Source organism: Rhododendron vialii, chromosome 13a, assembly GCF_030253575.1.
Source record: "Rhododendron vialii isolate Sample 1 chromosome 13a, ASM3025357v1".
NCBI lineage: Eukaryota > Viridiplantae > Streptophyta > Magnoliopsida > Ericales > Ericaceae > Rhododendron > Rhododendron vialii.
Genome location: NC_080569.1, coordinates 30,739,071 through 30,758,190, shown reverse-complemented (window position 1 = coordinate 30,758,190; position 19,120 = coordinate 30,739,071). Strand labels below are relative to the sequence as shown.

Below are 19,120 nucleotides of genomic sequence, written 5' to 3'. Positions count from 1 at the left end.
TTGATTCCGAGATGAACGGCCGGATTGACCGCTCGGCACCCGCTCGGCAGGGGTCCCGCTCGGCAGGGTCCCCGGGTCCGGTTTAAAGTGAAGTACAAATTCAGTGATGGGAGAGTCATTTTCTGGAGAGGAGGGCGAATTTGTTTGTACATATTATAAAGAGAAAAACTTATTTACGAAGCTTGGTGGATAAGTTTTTATGGAGGTGAATTGAATGTGTCTAAAAATATTTTGGACGGTTAAGATTTTAAACAAACTTTTCCGACAGTCTAACTATAGTCTAACTCTTCCCCAAAAAATGTTGTTTAAAATCTATACTATTGATTGCCGAAACAGTAGAATGATATCGTGCGGATTTCATTTTTTACTTTTTTTTTGATTGGTAGTTCCATTTTTAACTTATGCACGGTCCATAAAACAAGTTTCTCTCTACTATAAAACTCAACCTCAGGGGGTGTATATGGATGAATCTAAGGGTCATCATTTAGCCCGAAGGCCCGCGACCCGTTCAAAATCTGTCCGGCCCACTGGGTTTTTATCCGGCCTGAGCCCGAAAAATGGGCGGGCTAGCCCGGCCCGTAGTTTGTAATGGGCGAGCTCAGGCCTATGAATTTTTACTTGGCCCACCTGTAGGCCCAGTCCGTGAGCCCGCCCACGTTACCCGCCCAAAAGCCCGCCAACGGGCCAGCCTATTAGTCCAAAATCCCACAAAACCCTTTTTTTTTTCCTTTGGTTTAGTTTTGTCCAAGGAAATTTAAGCCCGCCCGTTGCCCCACCGGCCTGCCAATTGGGCTAGCCTGTGGGCCGGGCTTGGGCTTCAATTTATGGTAGGTAGCCCGGCCCGCCAAAAAAGAAAAGCCCGGTCGGCCCGGCCAGTGAGCGGGCTTGGCAGTGACTTGGCGGGCGGGGCCGGCCCGGCCCAGTCCGATGATGACCCTTAGATGAATCATTTTGTATAGAAGTGAAGTACATTGTGATTAGTCGGATAAAAAAAGAGAGTACATTGGTGAATAAATTGTACGATCTGTGCAGCACAATCTGTGTGAGTAGGTAGCAGCGTTCAAGTGGAAATTCATCCATTGCCAACAGGAAATTCATCCATTGCTAAATCCTACTATTACATCTTGGGTAAGTCCAAAGCTTTAGAGGCTGTTTGGTTAGGGGTGTACACGGTCCGGATTGGTCTGGTTCTCTAGAAAATCAGTAACCGGACCATTCAAACGGTTCTAGAAAATTGAGAACCAGAACCTAACCAATATATGCATGGAACCTAACCAGAACCAAACCGCAAGACCGGTTCGGTTTTGGTTCGGTTCCGGTTCTATCCAATAAGCATCAAACACTTATTTACAAAATATGAACTCATAAAATTAAAGAAATAAAAAGATAATTTCGTGAAATAGGAAAGGAAGGAAGAAAATAAAAGCTTTCCTAATAAATGAAATTTCATCTCTAAATAAATTAAATTTAGCAAAGAAAAGATTAACCTACCAAATTCGAGTACATATTTAATTACGCACACATAAGTATATCTATATTTATCTTAGTTTTAAACGGTTCGGTTCGGTTCTAACAACCGTTCATTAATTGAAAACCAGTAACCGAATCAAAATTAACGGTTCTTATTTTTTGGAACCATAACCTGACCATAGAACCACAGAACCGGACCAAATTGGACGGTTCGGTCCGGATCGGACCGGTTTTACGGTTCGGACGGTTTTCTTGAACACCCCTATGTTTGGTATCCATTTAATCAGTTTTCTTTTCAAAAAGCTTTAGAGGTTGTTTGGTATCAGTTTTCTTTTCGGTTTTCATGTTCTACAAATCCAATAAAATTTCAGAAAATAGAGAGACCACTTAATGAAAATATACAAATGGGAATGTGTTTTCTAAAAACTAAAAAGAAATCAAGTTCAGGAATTCAAGACACATTTTTGTGCCCTCTTCAATGTTCTATATTTTGTAAACTGCAAAAAAAAAAAAAACCCACCAAACAGATGGCTTACACGTACGAATAAACAAGGACGGCTTCAAAATTTTCATCTCGCGGTAACAAAAATGTATGATGCGTTAATGACGGAAAAAGTTCTATGCAAGCTCTCACTTTTTTTTTTTTTTTGACATGAAGCTCTCACTTCAGTTGCAGCAAGCTCACCTTTTCTTTTTCCTTTTCACCAAAAAAACAAAAAAAAGGTTTAATTAGTGTTTTTTTGTTTTAACACTAAATCAGATTCAAATCAGATTCATAAGCTGCCGGAGCACACAACATCAACACCATTGTAACAACACATCTAAGCAACAGAAGCTCATATCTGTGTCTGATTCCGGTACAACTAAAAAATTGTATAAATAAGCAACTGTAGTCTGTAAGTTCAACATCCTCAAAAGAAACGAAAATGTGGAGCTGGAAAGTATTTCCAAGCCCCAGAAGTTACAGTGTGTCCATAAACAGCACAACACTTTGTCCAACTTTAACAACACAAACAACAGAGTTCAAAATGATTTTGAGAGAACGACGGCACGAGCGAATTTCTAACACAAACTCGGCATTACCCAGATTGGATTTGGGCGAACAGCGCACGAACTGAAAGCATCACTGACGAAGTGAGGTATAATTAACCGATCAACCACGCTGAAAATGCCCACATCGTTGCTCCCCAAGTATCTTCCCCACTTGTCCCAGTATTTCTCAACGAAGTAGATACAACTGCCTTTGCATTCTTTGACTTCTGACGCGCTCAGAGACATGGCATAATTGTCGCCGTCAATGAACAACGCCCGATCGCCCAATTCCTGCACTTTCGCCCACTCCTTGGCCTCGAAATCCAACTTGTAAACCTCGAAATACTTCGTCTTGTGCCAATTCTTACTGTTTTCGCCACTGAAGAATCGTACCACCAAAAAGAGATCACCAGAGGATTCCACCAGACTGCTATTATTCCACGCCGGTACAGGATCTAGCTCTACTGCAAACTCCTTAGCTTCATACGTGCCGGAAGACGAGTCATCAAAAATTTCACAACTCAGAAGATTACCCGTATCCATAATCGCGAACAGTCGGTCGTTACACCATGCGGCCGACTCAATGCGACCAAACGGAGTCCTTATTTGAATCCAATTCCTGCCTCCTGGTTTTGCAAAAGCCAAATTACCCGACACGTTTCCCACTGCGACAACCAAGAATCGATCATGATTCGTGCTCGACCCCGGCCTGGACCCTGACCCTGACCCAGACGCATATCTCAGCACAAAAGCTTTCCGAACAAATCCAGGAACCGAAGCCGCATGATTTTGTCGATCATCGTGATCGAATTCACCCTTAAAGATGGGCTTAGGTGGCAAATCGAGCCGAACTCGGGTAACAGGGTTGAAAAGGAAAAATTGCCTGTTGAATTCTAGAACCAACAACCACCCATATTGAGACCCCCAGATCCGCCTACCGCTCATGTTTGGTAACATTACATTGTAATGCTTGCTGCTATAAAAGCTAAAGAACCCTCTTGTTTCGGAACCATGGTTTTCACCCAGCATCAACCACGGAAGCTGGATGCGTCGAGTCGAGAACTCTTTAACTGCAACGAATCGCCAAGAACGACAGACAGCGGAGAAGACAATCAAGTCCTCTACGGCATTGGTTCGGCTCAAAATCAGTAGGAGTAAATCGTCAGGCAACTGTGACCAATCCCTTACGGGGAGTCCTAGCCAGTTCCTCATGTCCACCCTCTAACTGGGATACGCTTACTATCGAAGAAAGAGGAACAACCGCACCGAAATCGGTCTTCCTCTTTCACTCTACCTGTTGATAATAAAGTAAGATTTGATTTTAAAGACAAAGAAAAACCCACAAAGATTCGGCAATTAATGTCTATATCTTTAATTTCAATTCTACCTTATACAGAATGGAATGGAGCAACATAGTTTATTTATACGGGAATTAAACAAAAACTACTATATGAGGATTAGACATTTGATCTCAAAAAAGTGGGAACATCTGCGCGCGCGTGTGAGAGTGAGAGAGAGCGCAGTCAAATTCCTCAAAAAAACATCGGCAATTAAAAACCAGAAAAGCAATTCTATCACACACAAAAAAGAAAACCCATAAATGCAAACTTAAACACAGCGCGCGCTCGTGTGTGTGTGTGTGTGTGTGAGAGAGAGAGAGAGCGCTATCAAATTCCTCAAAAAAGCACTAGGAACCGGCAATTAAAGACCAGAAATGCAACTCTATCACATACAAAAAAGAAAACCCAGAAATGCAATTAAAATTCAATTAAACAGGGATTGAAATTAAGCGAAAGTTGCAACAACAAAAAAAGAAGAAAAAGAAGAAGCACCAAATCGATACCACCAAACCCAATAAGAAAGGGAGGGAATATGCCCATCTGTGTGCGTTTGTGTGTGCGCATGCGCGTGCGTCCGTGCGTGTGTGAAAGAGATAGAGATATAGAGTATACGAATCAAGAGCTGAACAATTAGGATTTCTAAAACTCTACACATTTGGAGACTTTTAGCCAAGTAAAATTACCTTGCAATTCTGTGCTGAAAACTGGGTAAGGCCCTTCGATCGCATAGATTGAAACCTAATTCAGAGAATTCAAGAACCAAACAAAGGGCAAGTGTCTGGTTTTTTGTAGTCACAGAGAAAAAGGGAGGAACCCAGAGGAGAGAATTGAGAAATCAAAGAGCAGATAATCGGAGAGGAATTTATATTGAGGTTGGATAAACAAAAACCCTAGACAGAGAAATTGAAAATCGAACGGTATCGTACAAACGCACAGGAAAAAAAATGTGATTTTAGGAGAGAGAGAGGGATCTGTCGACTGGAAAGAGAGTGAAAAAGGCGTTTTGCGAAGGTTTTGAAGAGAGATTTCGAAGCCACCTGGAAATGCGAGTTTTACAACACAGTCGACACCCCTGTAAACCAATCCGGCATTAATGCTTTTGTCCTTTTCAATTTTTTCTCCCCAAAGAAGTCGGGCCTGTCCGGACCAATTTACGTGCACTCGACCATATCTTCTTTTTTATTTCGAGTCAGGTTATGCTGGAATTGAAAATTTCACGAGAAATTACTTTTTCAGGCCGCCTGTCCGGACCAATTTACGTGCACTCGACCATATCTTCTTTTTTATTTCGAGTCAGGTTATGCTGGAATTGAAAATTTCACGAGAAATTACTTTTTGAGGCCTGAATCTGAGAATTGAATCGTGATTAATTTTGTGGAAAAAACCCTTCCGCTAAGGTTCTGGGGCCTTTTTTGGTTTTGTCTATATTCATTTTTTTTGGTTAGTTAGTTTTGCCACTAAATTTTGCGGATTAGTGATTCATCTCGTCAAGGCGAATCAAAAAAGTAGAAAATTATGACTTTCACCCAAATACTTTTGAAAATATCCGAGATAAAACTAAAAAAATAATGGTTAAAAGGCATATTTTTTACTATTTCTAAACCGAAAAAGTGAGCCGCAAAACTAACAAACGTACAAAAAAATTGAAGAAGCACAAGCCAATAAAATCTTACCGGAACTCAACCTAACCGGACTAACCCTTGGAATTTATAATTACACCAACCTCCTCTAAGGTTTCTAATTAGACCACTGGACCCCTCAGGTCCTGGAAATTCTGCTTTTCCTCCTTAAGATTCGTACTTCTAATAGTACCTCTCTGTTGCTGTTACGTTCACCCAAGGTATTACGATGATGTCACCCATTAATTTTGTGCCCATTCACTTCGGGAACGGAGTTATCTGAACAAGCGTTGTGGTTTAAAAAATGTGTATTATCATACCCGGGTCCGCTCAAAAATTTTTAGTGCCCAAAATCTAATAAAAAAATGCGTCTTTAAAGAGTTAATACTTAATAATTTTTACAGCAACAATCATAATATGAGAAAGTTAAACAAATATAAAATACTATTAATCATTACATATGAACACAAAATAAAAAGTCTCAAAATAAGCAAATACATATTATCTCAAAAACGCATGAGTATCACTTGAATATTACTCGTATTGTATTTTTAGAAGCAAAAGTATCAATTAAAATTTGTATAATCCACCTCTTTCACCAAGTCATTTTCAATTGATGACACGGATTACTCATTTGAATGTGATATGGTTGATCGAAAGTAATTTTTGATCAATTTCAACTTTGAAAAGTTTTATTCTCTCGTGGCAACACTAACTGGTATAGTCAACTTGGAGAGGTGTTATTCGGTGTTTCGGGGGAAATGATTTTGGGAATTTAGTAGGTTGGGCATTTGGGCTTATAGGATGGTGGGTTGGGCTAACTCGTTACCTTCAATTAGACATTTTTTTCATTCTATTGGGCTTAAAAAGAGTCATATTCAAACCCAAATAATAAAAATATTATAGTGCCTCTAAAATTTAGAATTTTTTGAATGTCAAAGACCTAAGAGACTCGAGCCTTGGAATTGGGCCGGCACTGATCATACAATATAAGTATCTTTTTTGTTGTTGTTCACAAGCGCTATTTGGAAGTACATAAGTAACATAACCAAAACAACTAGAATTTTATTCGGAGTTTTATAAGAACACATATGGGATTCGTGTCAGCTGAAATGTGATTGATACTTCACTGCCAATTACATTTCATTTTAATGGTTACGTTAGGATTCATAGAGCCATAAAAATCTTTTGGCCCTACTAAACCTGATTTCTTTGGATACACAGGTGCCGGAGAAAACTAATTTGCTCCATATCCAAAAAAGTCAAACAAAGCTAAACATAGTGATCGAATATGCAAAATAATCGAACATTCTCACATCAACTTCTTATACTTCCCCAAATAAGATAACCATCTGGATATACAAAATACATTTGAAGACGCCGAAGTTAATTCTGCTGCTTTTCAAGGCTCCGATCCTGACCTCACCTAGGTTATTCGTGGGTATCTCCCTTCTCGTCCCGTTTGGAGGTCGGTTTTACGTGTTCCGTCCCGTCCTGTGAAAAATAAGAAAAAAAAATAAAGCTTAAGGTAAAAAAGAAGAAAATGGTTATATATATATAAGGTGTTATCTTGTTATAATGATGAAATATAAAGAAAAAAATAGTTTTCTTTAGAATAATGAGAAAATTAGTGAGGTATAAATATATATTTTTAAGTTTAATGATAAAAGTATTAGATTAAAAATATGATTTTGGGGCGGGTTCGGGACGGAATAACATCAATCCAAACCTGTCTCGTCCCGAATTATTATTTTTTAAATATTTCCTTCCGGATCTGCTATGGCACCCGAGAATTTGATGAAAACCCGTCCCGTGCGGGACAGGGCAGGGGTGGGACGGGACGGGACGGGACGGGATGGGATGAATTGCCATCTTCAAAGTTGCTAGTAGAAGAAGTAGTAGTAAATAAGAAAGGCAACGGCCGCCTCTTCTTCGCCCTTGCCATCTCCCTCCTCCTCTCCCCCCTCTCCACCACCTCCCTAGTCGCCGGCCTCCTCATCGGCGCCGTTCTCGACCTCCTCCTCGTCGGCCTCACCAAGCACCTCGTCCGCCGTCCCCCGCCCTGTCTACAACAAGGATCTCCTTCGCCGTCGACCACTGGTCCTTCCCCAGCAGTTGGTTGTGTTCTAAACAACAGCTACCCTACCGCCCCAGCGCAGCTGCCCCTCACCTCTCTATCACCGTGGATGGAAGTCGACCAGTCATTCCTAGGGTTTGAGGAACCCACCACCACGGCCGTTCTCTCATCCGCCGGCGGCTATAAGTTGGTGCCGTGGCTGAGCTGGGACGAATGGGACTCCGTCAGAGACTCTCTCTTCTCTTCTTCTCCACCCTCTGTTTCCTCCGCTCTCCGGCGAGTAAGTACCTTTCTTTACCAAACCAATTCCGAATACCTCATTAATACTTTGTTCTCTGAAATTTTTTTTCCTGTTGAAACAAATAGAGTTTGGTTAGTACCATTCCAATTGCCATTATACCAGTCATTAGTGTTTTTGGCATTAAAAGATATTTTTTTGGCGGGTTATTGGTTCAAAAAAAAGATTGTTGATTCTGTAACAAAACCACTCATATCCGGTAACGCAAGAGGAGCCATTGAAAAGCTAATGCAATTGCAAAACCGCAATACTATTTTTTTTGTTGTGGATTTTGTGCTATTGAAACAAATAGAGTTTGTGTACTACCATTCCAATTTCCGTTATATAAGTCATTAGTATTTTTGGCATTAAAAGATACTTTTGGCGGGTAATTGGTTCCAAAAAAAGATTGTTGATTCTGTAACAGAATCACTCAACGCAAGAGAAGCCATTGAAAAGTTAGTGAGCATTGTGGACATTTTTGCTTGGAAAATTTAGAGTTAAAAGTAGTAAAAAGAAATTTTTGGGTTCCAGATATCAACTTGGCAAAGCAGAGGGTGTCTCCCGGTTGTGATTGAAGTCACAGCTTCGATTCTCGAAATTCAGCAAAAAGATCCTTTTTTTAGGTAATGCATTTTATTTCTTCTTTTCTGTTGGATTTGAAATCTGAGTAAATCAAGGAGGGTAGTTAAGTTTATTCACTGATGAATTGGTTTTGGTAATTGTAGGGATGACCTTGGTGATGATGCTTCGGACTCCGAGGTGATGCTGTCCATGATGTATTGCATGGCCATTGTGAGGTATTATTTTGTAAGTGATGAATTGGTCTCAAAATTTTTTTTTTTTTGCTTTACTTGATGAAAAAACGACGACAATTAAAGCACTGAGATACGAAATTGGCCTTGTATATCTTGCAACTTATTGTCCAAACTCCAAACCAATTGGTAGTGTCATTTGCGAATCAAGATTGGTTGTTTCATCTGTAATATAAGGGCTGCACTTTATGTTGTACCTTAGGCATAGGCTCTTGGAGGCCATTAGCAAAACATCCAAAGGTGTATACATCTTATTAAATCCTTTTGCAGTTAGTCAAGGTAGGTTTTGTTGTGTCTGATAGAGGGTGGACGATATTGGTTGTGTCTTATTCACTAGTTGACCGAGGTTCATGTGTGCATCATGTCACGGAGTGGACTGGCCATTGCCTGATAATCTTTTGAACGAAGCACACACGGACTAGATACTTCTGATTTTCTAGTTATTTACTTAGCAAACAACTACATATTGATTTCCAAGTCTTTGCACAAGTGTTGCGTGTTGATTTCTTGAGCGATAGTGATAGGATGTCGAAAGAGAAGGTTGCTGTTTTTTCCTTTGTCTAGAAAGCAGGTATATGTCTAAGCACAAAAGTGTAATTCCTTGCTTACCATTGACCTAATTGTGATCCCTATTTTTCTCTTGATAAATTTTTTATTTTTTTTTGTGGTTCGGGGGAAGGGCATTATTAAGCAGATGCGCCTTGTTGGTTACAACTTTTTTTCCCCTGGTGATTCAAATATGTTTAAGCTTCACATTAATGATTTGCTCTTTACATATTTGTGATTTTCCATACTTACGAGTTACGATTTAAGAATAGTATATTTTTCTTTTAAGGCTTGTGAATGGTGTTGTTGAGAAGACACGCAAGAAGACAGAGGTATCAATAGGAGAGGCAGCAGATTGGCTTAATATTCCACGTATGCTGATTGACATTCGCCATGGTAAAGAACTGGAGCCAATCCAAATCTTTATATTATCTTCATAAATTACTGTTGTTTCATCTTCTTCTTTTTTTCCCTTTTTGCATCAGCAAAGAGATTGTATATTAGATAAAGCGAGAGGGGCACAACCCAAATACAACCAGGACGAAAAAGAGAGACAAGAAATAAAAATACAGAAACCTCATAGTCTACAAAAACCAGCCCCCCCCCCCCCCCCCCCCCCCCCATTAAAATTGAACATAAAACTAGTGTTGCATAGTTGCTTTTCGTCATTAATTGTTAGTTATCGTTCCATTTCTCACCTCGCTCCTCCAATCAGATTTATCAGAGCAGCATAGTTTTTTTTTTTGGATCGGCAATCAGAGCAGCATAGTTAGTGTCACGACTCACGATATTCCTTAATTTCTTTCTAAATTCCTCCACAGAGGTAAAGAAGGGGATAACAGGTTTCTTTTTCCCACATTGCCATCTATTCTAGCTCCTTCTTAGTATATCATCATTAATCAAATATGGTAGTTCCTTAGAATTTTGTTCCTTTTTTTTTTCCCATCTAATCCTCCAGAGTCCAGACTATCCACAATTTTCAATACTTCTTGGTCAAGCTGACCATGGCTGACACTCTTACCATTATTGTTAAATTGTTCCAAACATCTCTGAACTGTTATTGGTATATCAACTTTCTTAAGTACCATGGAGCCATTGTCGTCCACATCATGTGAAACAACCTCTAATTCCAACCGAAAATCGCATACCAGATCCTCTATTAGGAATTGAACAACCCAAGTTCCCCTTCTCAGCAGCCAAAAGAAAAATTCTGCCTTTTAACCCGACCCATGGACCTTCGCCCTTCACTTTCATGACAGTTAGTCCCTCTATTTTCTCTACAAGGCAGGCAACTAGGTACCACTGAGACATCGTTCTGTTTTTTGTTGATATATTCTGCCAAACAAATGTCATATTTTTTCCGCTCCAATATTGTTAATGAAACCTGACTTTGTCACTTACGATGCTTCTTTATTTGTAGAGGGTTCTCATCGTGATCTCCCTTCACTTCGTCTGGTTCGTCTTGCTTCAGTTAAGGTGTGTATCCAGTCGCTTTCTATTGTTTGTTGTTTATTAGTCAAGCAGTTTGTATCGCTGAGGTTCTGGGACAAGTGAAAAAGGTTTACTTGTTTCCTTACTGCAGTAAAATGGTTTGTTGTTTGGTCCAGAAATTGATCTAATTGTGTTTGCTTATCTTCATAGTTCATACTGGTTTATTATAAATGACAACAAAAACTTGCCACCGACACACCTGTGAATTATTGGTACTAGTTGTTAAGTTCCAGTTAAAGTTTCTGAATGCCTTGCAGAAGAAGTATTAAGCAGATGCAGAAGTCTCTAGGATGGTTTGAGTGAACCGTTGACCTTTCTTGTCGCTTCTTCTCTACTTGTTTGACTAACAATATGAAATATAACTGCCAGTGCCTTCTACATACTTGGAAGTCAGGTTTAATTTTATTTTTCTGAGAAAAAGGAGACTCTAGATTTTGTCCTTCAATCAAGTCAACTAGGTTTAATGTAGCATTGGCAGGAGAAAAAGAAGATATTAATAGGGAAGAAGAATATGATGGACATAGAAAGAAGAGAAGAAGGGAAGATCCCTGAGAAGGTAAACCTGGGGACGACAATGAAGGTAAAGTTTCCGTGCTTCTTAGAACAAAAACAACCTGTACTACCAGGATTAAACCTGTATTGCAAGGGCTTTGAAGTGTCCAAAGGTGGCGATGCCTCATGGGTGATGGTGACTGTGAGATGTGGGGGTGGTGTTGGTCACTTGGTGGTAATGGTGAGGGTGATTTAGGGCCCGCTGAGAGTGAGAAGGGGGTAGGGAAGATGCTGTGATGTGCAGGTAGTGTAGGTGGCAGCGGGGTTTTAAATCGCAGTATCAGAAATGTAATGGTGATACAGCCATATGTCGGCCAATATGGGACGGTATTGGATGTTTTATGGGTAAAAAACGGCATAACTCTATCAGAGGTCCACAATTCCGTTACATAAATGGCCTTTGTTTAAAACCCTGGGTGGCGGTGATGGGGGAAGAGGAGGGGAGGGGGGGGGGGTGAAGCCACGGCTGATGGCAGTGGTGCGTGTGTGTGTACACACATATTTATATATATATAGATGTGTCAGCAGTTGCACCCGGGTGTGTGTGTAACGCAGCAAAAGTAAGGGATAACAGAGAGAGGGCTCATGGAGGATGAACGGGGTGCTGGTTCTGCTTCTGCTTCTTCTCCTTATTTTCTCTTTTTATTCCCTGTTATTTTTAAAATTTACTTACTTTTATGTGGTATATACATGTATTATACACACATATTTATAGGGAGGTCAAGAGTGAGTCACCAAGAAAAAGTTTCAACCATAGTTTCCCACGTCGCGACACATGTAACACTTGTTTTGAAAACTTCAATCTGGTTCTGACATATTGGTCCGGGTCAAACTCTCTGAAAAATCTCAAAAGTTCAACACAGGCTAATTTCAACATGAGGGTCATCGTGGCATTGTCAGATTTTCGAGGAAAAATCCTGAACTCGAGAAAGTTGTACTGCCCATCAGATGTTGCCTTAATTGTCTTGCAAAATGTCCATTTGACCCCGAACTTTGCCCCGAAAAGTCTCTAGTGACTCTTTTCGGCAAGACGATCACAACCATGCTAATATTTCCCCCAAAGTTGATAACATAAAATCGGCATGGGAGAATGACCTTAGTCATTTCTAAAGTTCGTTCGTAGTTTTACCGCTAATCCGATTCAGACGAGGATCAAGGCAATTGACGTATATTATCAGTTCAATTCTTACTTGGATTATGATCCTTCTAGGCCACGTAATTAAGCATTTAGAAGTTGGGAATTTTACATTCCGCGTATCTTGTAATTGGTATCCATGCCTTGGGATTTACTTTGTGTTGAAACTTAATTGATAGTGTATACCTTGGGCAATTCAGGCACTTGATTGGTTGAAGTCTTATTATTGGGAGCCTCAAAAGAAGTCTATTCCATCCCACAGAGACGGAACTGCTAATCTCAGAAAAGAAATCAAGTCTAGACTGTTTGAATTAGCTATTGGTTTGAAAATCAAGCAGGCTACAAGATCAAATTCTTCTCTAGCCAAGGAGAAACGTGCGTATGGATTTTTCTTTCCATCTATTGGTTGTTTTTCTTTGTTAGATTGAATGAATATTTTTTGGTCTTTGTTCCCCTTTGTATCCTTTCCATTTTTGTGGTGGTTACCTGTAGCCCAAAAGACTCTCCCATGAGTACAATTCTTGTTTGAATCCTAGTGTTGGATAGCTTGACAAACATGTTGAAAACATATCCTAATAACATAAGCTTTTGGAACAATTGATGGTCTTAAATCATATTAGAGCTTTGGTTCTGAGAGGTCTGGGTTCAAATCTCCATATGCATTTTAAAGCGTTGGTTTTCGAGAGGTTCTAAGTTCCATGTTTGCATTTTTCATCTCTATTTGTATGATGTTTGGCTTTGGTTCTGAGAGGTCTGGTATTTGTGGACATAGTTTTTTTATTGTTTGGCAATTCGTAGACATAGTTGTCTGTATCAGTAACATGCATTTTCTTAGTAACGATGCATTGACACGTACTAAAGCAAGAGCAACAGAAGCAGTTTGTTAGTGCTTTCCTTTCTTTTGTACATATATGGGCATTAGGAAGAAACTTATGTGGATCTTTTCTGAATAATCGCCTATGAAGTATCTTTCATTTCATATGTACTAGAAAAATCAAGATCCGCCAAATTCAAATTGGGAGACTATTTTCAAAATGAGCTATCTTTTTTTGTTTATTTGTGTTTGTTTTTACCTCTTGCAAACAAATTACATGGTCATGTTTTAGATGGTTGTTGGTTTCCAATTCAAGTAGTCGGGACACCTTGGGATGAAATGCAATAAGAATAAGAGTCATATTTATTTATCTCTTGCATGGAACAATTCGAACTTTTTTATTGCTCTATGCTCTGACATCATTCCTTTGCAGGGATTAAACACTGTGAACGTCTTTGTGGGCGTAATAAGTTTCTCTCTCTCATGGCTGGGAAGCAACAATCTTCAAAATCTGCAAGTAAGACCCTGTAGTGTTATGTTGTAAATCTTCAGGCATGTATGGCGGTCTCCATTTTTTCTAGCTTTCGATTGCCTGTCTTATGTTGAGGCATGATTTATATGTTCTGGCTGCTGGACTTCTAAATTATTTGTATGATGTATCTTTCCTAGCTTCCTTTCCAAAGGTGCCATTTTAATTCCTGTATTGAAAATGAATGACCATTGGTTATACTTTTGTATATTGTCGTTGAGACTTGGAAATACATTTGCAGGGTACTTTTAGAACTTTGCTCCGACCCAGCCAGCTTTTTAGCATACAAGAAACTGCACCTATTTGAGTAAAATTATATAAGAATAGTGGCCAAATTTAGTTTTGGTGACACACATGGCCAGTTGACAAGCCAGTTGAAACAAGTTCATTCCATGGGAGTCTTCAAACTTGAAGTTTTTTATTTATTACTTTGACTTTAATGGACTCACGTTGCCAAATAAATTAAATAATTCACCAGTCATAGATAACTTATATTATAATGTACTATGCGAGAGAGCTACACCAAAATGGTGTAGCAAGTTTTCTACCTCCCTTGGAGTATCTTTTGTTGACATGACTCTTCAGATATTGTTTGATTTTGATTATGCTCTAAGGCCCCATAATGTTCAGGCCAGCCCTAGGTCCAAGTCTTCACTCTTCAACGGTGGTTTAGTGGGCCCATAGTTCAGGGGCCACAATGAAATTCGCTAAGAATATGAGGTTGAGATTGTTTGAAAATAGAGCATAAATGTTGTAACTTTAGCCTTTTTTTGGTTACTTTCATGTACTTATTAAAAGACACAGAAAAGATTTGGTAGGATCAAGGATGCATTTTGAACATTCTGTGCCTAGGAATTTGGAAAGACGTACACCTTGGTTCCCATCTCCTCTCCTCTCATTTTCCTCTCTACACGTTTTTTAATATAGTTTTCTCTCTATCTCTCTCTACTCAGTACCATTCATTACATCAAAAATAACTTTCAAAAATGAGAACCAAACAAGGTGGTAGTGTCTTCACCTGTAATTTAGGCCCTAATTGAGATGGTCCAAAAGGGAATTTGCTTAAAAGTATGAGGTCGAGATTGTGGCAATTGAAACACAGGGGTTCACAGTGTAATTTGGAATAAAGTTGGAGGCTGAATGGTGCTATTTGCCTTCCTTTTTTTGGTTTCTTGGGCTTGTGAGAAAAGAAGAATAATTTAACATAAGCCTTTTTGGACAAAATGTGCAGAGGAATATGGCGAGAACCAATAAAATTTTGTATTCTTTGTAGTTTTTGTTTTTTCCTTTCTTTCGTTTAAGTTTACCCCAGTTGTTGTTTGTTACAGGTTTTATGAGACAGATTACAAAGGCTTTGAAACATCTTGTTCGATTATATTCTTCCTACTCTTCGGAAGTAGTGTCAGTGTTAGTAGAGCTTTTACTAAAGGCATCAGATTCCTCAGATTTCACCGAGCTCCGAAAAGATGATCAAGTTAGTCATAGTACGGATCGTGTCTGGAGTGCATTTGATGACTGGAAGCCTGTCATTGCAAAATTGTCAAAAAAGGAACCAGAGTTGCTTCTGACTCTCACTATGGGAGCCCTTGAAATGATTGACACTCAAGAAGCCATGAAACATGAAAGTGGTAATTTCTAGTACAACATTACATCTTTCTTCTAGCATGTTTTCTTCCATTTTGCTTTGAGTAGTTGTTAAATGGAGTTTTGTTGGTTCTCTATTTAGATTGTTGTACATTTAGCTAAAATTCATGGGCATGCCAATCTTCCTCACTTGTCCGTTTCGGCCACATACACACTCCTAATACATGTCGAACACGCTCAAATGCATGTCCAACATTTTTTTTAGTATCTTAGAGGGATAAATTGGGGACATGCTGGGACACTTTCGAGGTCAATGGTCATGCATCGACAGCAGCAGGTCAGGCTAGTCAGCAATGCCCGACGAAAGATCAAAAATCGTGTCGCATATCTTGTGTAAAACCGTCTTCGCCTCCTCACTTCTAATACAACTGAGGAAGATCGATTTGAGAGAAATCTGAGTGGTGACGTCAAGAAGAGGTCAAACGGACAAGTAACGGCTAGTTAACAGTTTCCAGAGTAGAATCGCAAACATGGCTCGGCTTTCGACGCAATGGGAGTTTTGGAGGATTTGAGCGAGTTTGATAGTGAGTGTGTTCGGATCTTCTTGCTTGCAGAGGCCGTAGATCAGCTTGGCCTGTGGGCGCTGCTCATTTGAATTTGACATGAGTTGGGAGATTAGGTTGTCCAAGGGTTCACATTGTGGCCGTTGAGAACCGCCGCTACTTCGTCTTGTTGTTTTAGCTTAATCAATTCAGGAGCTGCCATGGGAGAGACGGTAGTGGGTGATTAATGTTTTTGTTTTTGGGTGGATATAAAATGAGGGTGGATTTGTAATGCCTAAGAAGGGTGGATTTGTATATATGGTGTTTGGATAATATTTTGAAAAGGGAGATGTGTAAGGTAGATATGATGGGATAAGAGAGCAAATGACTGATTTGCCCTCACGCAATGGGAGTTCTGGGGGCAAATCAGTCATTTGCCCTCTTATCTCATCACATCCACCCTCCGAATCTCCCTTCTCAAAAAACCATCCAAACACCGGATATACAAATCCACCCTTGAGTAGTACCCTCATTACAAATTCACTTTCATTCTATATCCTCCCAAAAACAAAATCCCTAATCACGCACTACCGCCTCTCCCATGGCGGCTCCCGAGTTGATTCAGCTACAACAAGAGGAAGTGGCGGCGGTTCTCGACGACCACAATCTGAACCCCTTGGACAACGTAATCTCCCAACTCATGTCTAATTCAAATGAGCAGCGCTCAGAGGCCGAGTTGATCTACGGCCTCTGCAAGCAAGAAGATCAGAACACACTCACCATCAAACTTGCTCAAATCCTCCAGAACTCCCATCGCGTTGAAAGCCTAGCCACGTCCGCAATTCTACTCAGTTTAACTCGCGGTTACTCATCCTGTTGGCCTCTTCTCAACGTCACCACTCAGATTTATCTCAAATCAATCTTCCTCAGTTGTATTAGAAGTGAGGAGGCGAAGACGGTTTTACACAAGATATGAGACACGATTTCTGATCTTTCGTCGGGCATTGCTGACTGGCCTGACTTGCTGTTGTCAATGTTCGAGTGGGTTTCCAAATTTTACTAAGGCCCCATTCTACTAAGGTTCTTATTTCTTAAGTACTTATTTCCCACTTTACGAGACATGTCATTCTCTCACAATACATTACCTTTAACTCATAAAATAAGTACTTATTTTACTTAGCAAAACGGGGCCTAATACTTCTGCCCCAAATTGTTGTGTCTGTTTCCTATTTGGGACCTCTCAAAATATTGTCAATATTTCAAAATTTATAATTTTTTTTATGATTTCGAAATCTTTATTTAACAAAATTAATTGAGATTTATCAAACAAGATCCATATTGAATACGTATAAAAAACATTATAAATTAAAAGATATAGACAATTTTAGATGTCCCAAAAAGGAAACATGCTCAACAATTTGGGACGAAGGGAGTAAATATGTTGAATATGGATCTCATGTTATAGATATTGCTTATATCTTTTGAATAATAACAACTTTATGAGAATATAAATATGCTCACATACACATTAAATGAATAAAATAGGATTTGGAAAATGGGAACAGTGAATTGGAGGACCAATCCTATCTTCTCTTCTTTTTCTCTCCCAACTTAGACGAAGGGTGATCTTTTATTTACTGCAATATGCTATGGTATTGGTATTGACTTTTTATTTGAAATCGAAATGTGAAGTATTCATTATCATGGAAACAAATCTTCAAGCAAGGGTATAGTTGGTACTTAAATTATTTCTACCGTGACAGTTAATGAAAGTTGGTGGGGCTAATAAGTCATTGCATGAACAAGAAACTAAGTATTATTAACCCTTAACGATAAATGGATTATTAATTGCACTTGATCAAGTGCCCCAGGGGCATTCCTTAGAATTTGAATAATCATGGCCCCCTTTGGTTTCTGTGCGACTGTTGGCTTCAAATTGCCGTTTTCGAAGGGTGATGGAAAGCCTTTGTCCTTATTATGGTACGTATTGTAGATAAATGGTTTAACTGCTCTTAATTTTGATGTTTGATATCTTATTAGTTACTAGAGCTTAAGAAGCACAGATAGAGTTCTCACTTGTTTTTCTGTGAGAGTAAATTCTGGGTTTAATTTTGTGTATCTGTTTTGTTGTACATGCCATATCAGACAATGCAGCAGCAGTAGACCAAATTGAAAGACTTTCAGATCTGGTAGAGTGGCTAGTAACTACTCTGAAGGGACTGAAGTCCATACCCAGGAGAGATTCTTCTTCCCTAACTGAAGGTTGTTCAACAGATAAAAGTTTTCCAAAGGCAACTCTTCTACGACTTCTGCGCAAATCTCTTCTGGTCTCAAGTCATAGCAACACCCAGCTTAGAAATTCAGCCTTACTTCTCGCACACATGATTGGAAATAGCTCTTTGGTTCAGAAACTCAGAAAACTATGTTTGGTAGGGGCATCAAATCCTGTTATTAGCGAAGAAAGCTCTTTAATTGTTAGTTCCAAAAGCGTTCTTGTTTCAAACGAGGCGGATTCTCTTCGTGAAGCAGCTGCGAAGCTCGAATTCATTAAAAATCTTATCAGAATGAAGAGCAACGGGTTGAAGACGAGAGAGGGTGTTTCGGGAAATAGTAACAGTTGGGTAGTGGCAAAGTCATGGAACTCATGTCCGATTGGTATGTTGCCTTGTGACATCGGCTCCTCTGGTCGGCTTCCTGTTCTTGACTGTGATGATGATCACAAAAAGGTTGCCCAGCCATTACAAAGTGAGGAACAAAGAGTACTAAACGAGGGTACTCGCAAACGTGGACCTGATTGTGATGTGGAGATGTTGGAGAACTTGAACTTTAAGAAGATGAGAGATAATGAAGGGGATTTTGGATTGAATGGTGGAGATGATGATTACACGATGACGATGTCGGACGGTGTCAAAGGCCGCCTGATGATCAGTGGGGTTTGGAAGAAAGTTGGAGAAGAAGAGCTGCGAGCCATTGCATCAGCTGTGAGGATTTTGGTTTAGTTGATTTCACAAGCCAGGAATTTTCTGAATGGCCGAGTTTGGCTTACTCTTTTTGTCCATGTCATTCGAATTTTTGTACTATTTTTTTTTGTTAAATTAATTTATTTAGGTGCTTAAGTTAGTTATATCCATTTGATTTTGTTTGGAGCTAGTTACCTTTGAATGGCAACTTAAACTGGTGTAACTTAAATTATTTCATGCATGTCCTCTTTGCTTTTCCTACAAATAGAAGTTTGGTCAAGTGATGATATCTTGTTTACGATGAAATTCCTTTTTTTCCAGATGAGCAAGTCTACGA

The 19,120-nt window shown here is 39.5% G+C and overlaps 2 protein-coding genes across 2 annotated transcripts; one reads left to right on the top strand and one right to left on the bottom strand.

The window, feature by feature from the left end:
• Positions 1 to 2,322: 2,322 nt before the first annotated feature.
• On the bottom strand, positions 2,323 to 4,913 carry LOC131312548 (putative F-box protein At5g55150). The gene is made up of 2 exons (XM_058340395.1): positions 4,526 to 4,913; positions 2,323 to 3,796 (listed from the first exon to the last, which is right to left on the bottom strand). The coding sequence occupies exon 2, from the start codon at positions 3,712 to 3,714 to the stop codon at positions 2,533 to 2,535; it is 1,182 nt and encodes a 393-aa protein (XP_058196378.1). The 5' UTR covers positions 3,715 to 3,796; positions 4,526 to 4,913; the 3' UTR covers positions 2,323 to 2,532.
• A 2,334-nt stretch (positions 4,914 to 7,247) lies between these two features.
• LOC131312546 (uncharacterized) lies at positions 7,248 to 19,048 on the top strand. Its single transcript, XM_058340394.1, has 9 exons — positions 7,248 to 7,818; positions 8,350 to 8,441; positions 8,544 to 8,615; positions 9,466 to 9,572; positions 10,597 to 10,652; positions 12,555 to 12,729; positions 13,602 to 13,685; positions 15,026 to 15,325; positions 17,969 to 19,048. Exons 1-9 carry the CDS (start codon positions 7,648 to 7,650, stop codon positions 18,820 to 18,822), a joined length of 1,911 nt encoding a protein of 636 aa, XP_058196377.1. The 5' UTR covers positions 7,248 to 7,647; the 3' UTR covers positions 18,823 to 19,048.
• The last annotated feature ends 72 nt before the right edge of the window (positions 19,049 to 19,120 follow it).

Excerpts from the sequence above, each read along its gene's own strand:
- LOC131312546 (XM_058340394.1), top strand. The coding sequence starts at position 7,648 with ATGGAAGTCGACCAGTCATTCCTAGGGTTTGAGGAACCCACCACCACG. Across the intron at positions 8,616-9,465 it reads TATTGCATGGCCATTGTGAG|GCTTGTGAATGGTGTTGTTG; the intron begins GTATTATTTTGT and ends TTTTCTTTTAAG. Across the intron at positions 9,573-10,596 it reads GCTGATTGACATTCGCCATG|AGGGTTCTCATCGTGATCTC; the intron begins GTAAAGAACTGG and ends CTTTATTTGTAG.
- LOC131312548 (XM_058340395.1), bottom strand. The coding sequence starts at position 3,714 with ATGAGGAACTGGCTAGGACTCCCCGTAAGGGATTGGTCACAGTTGCCT.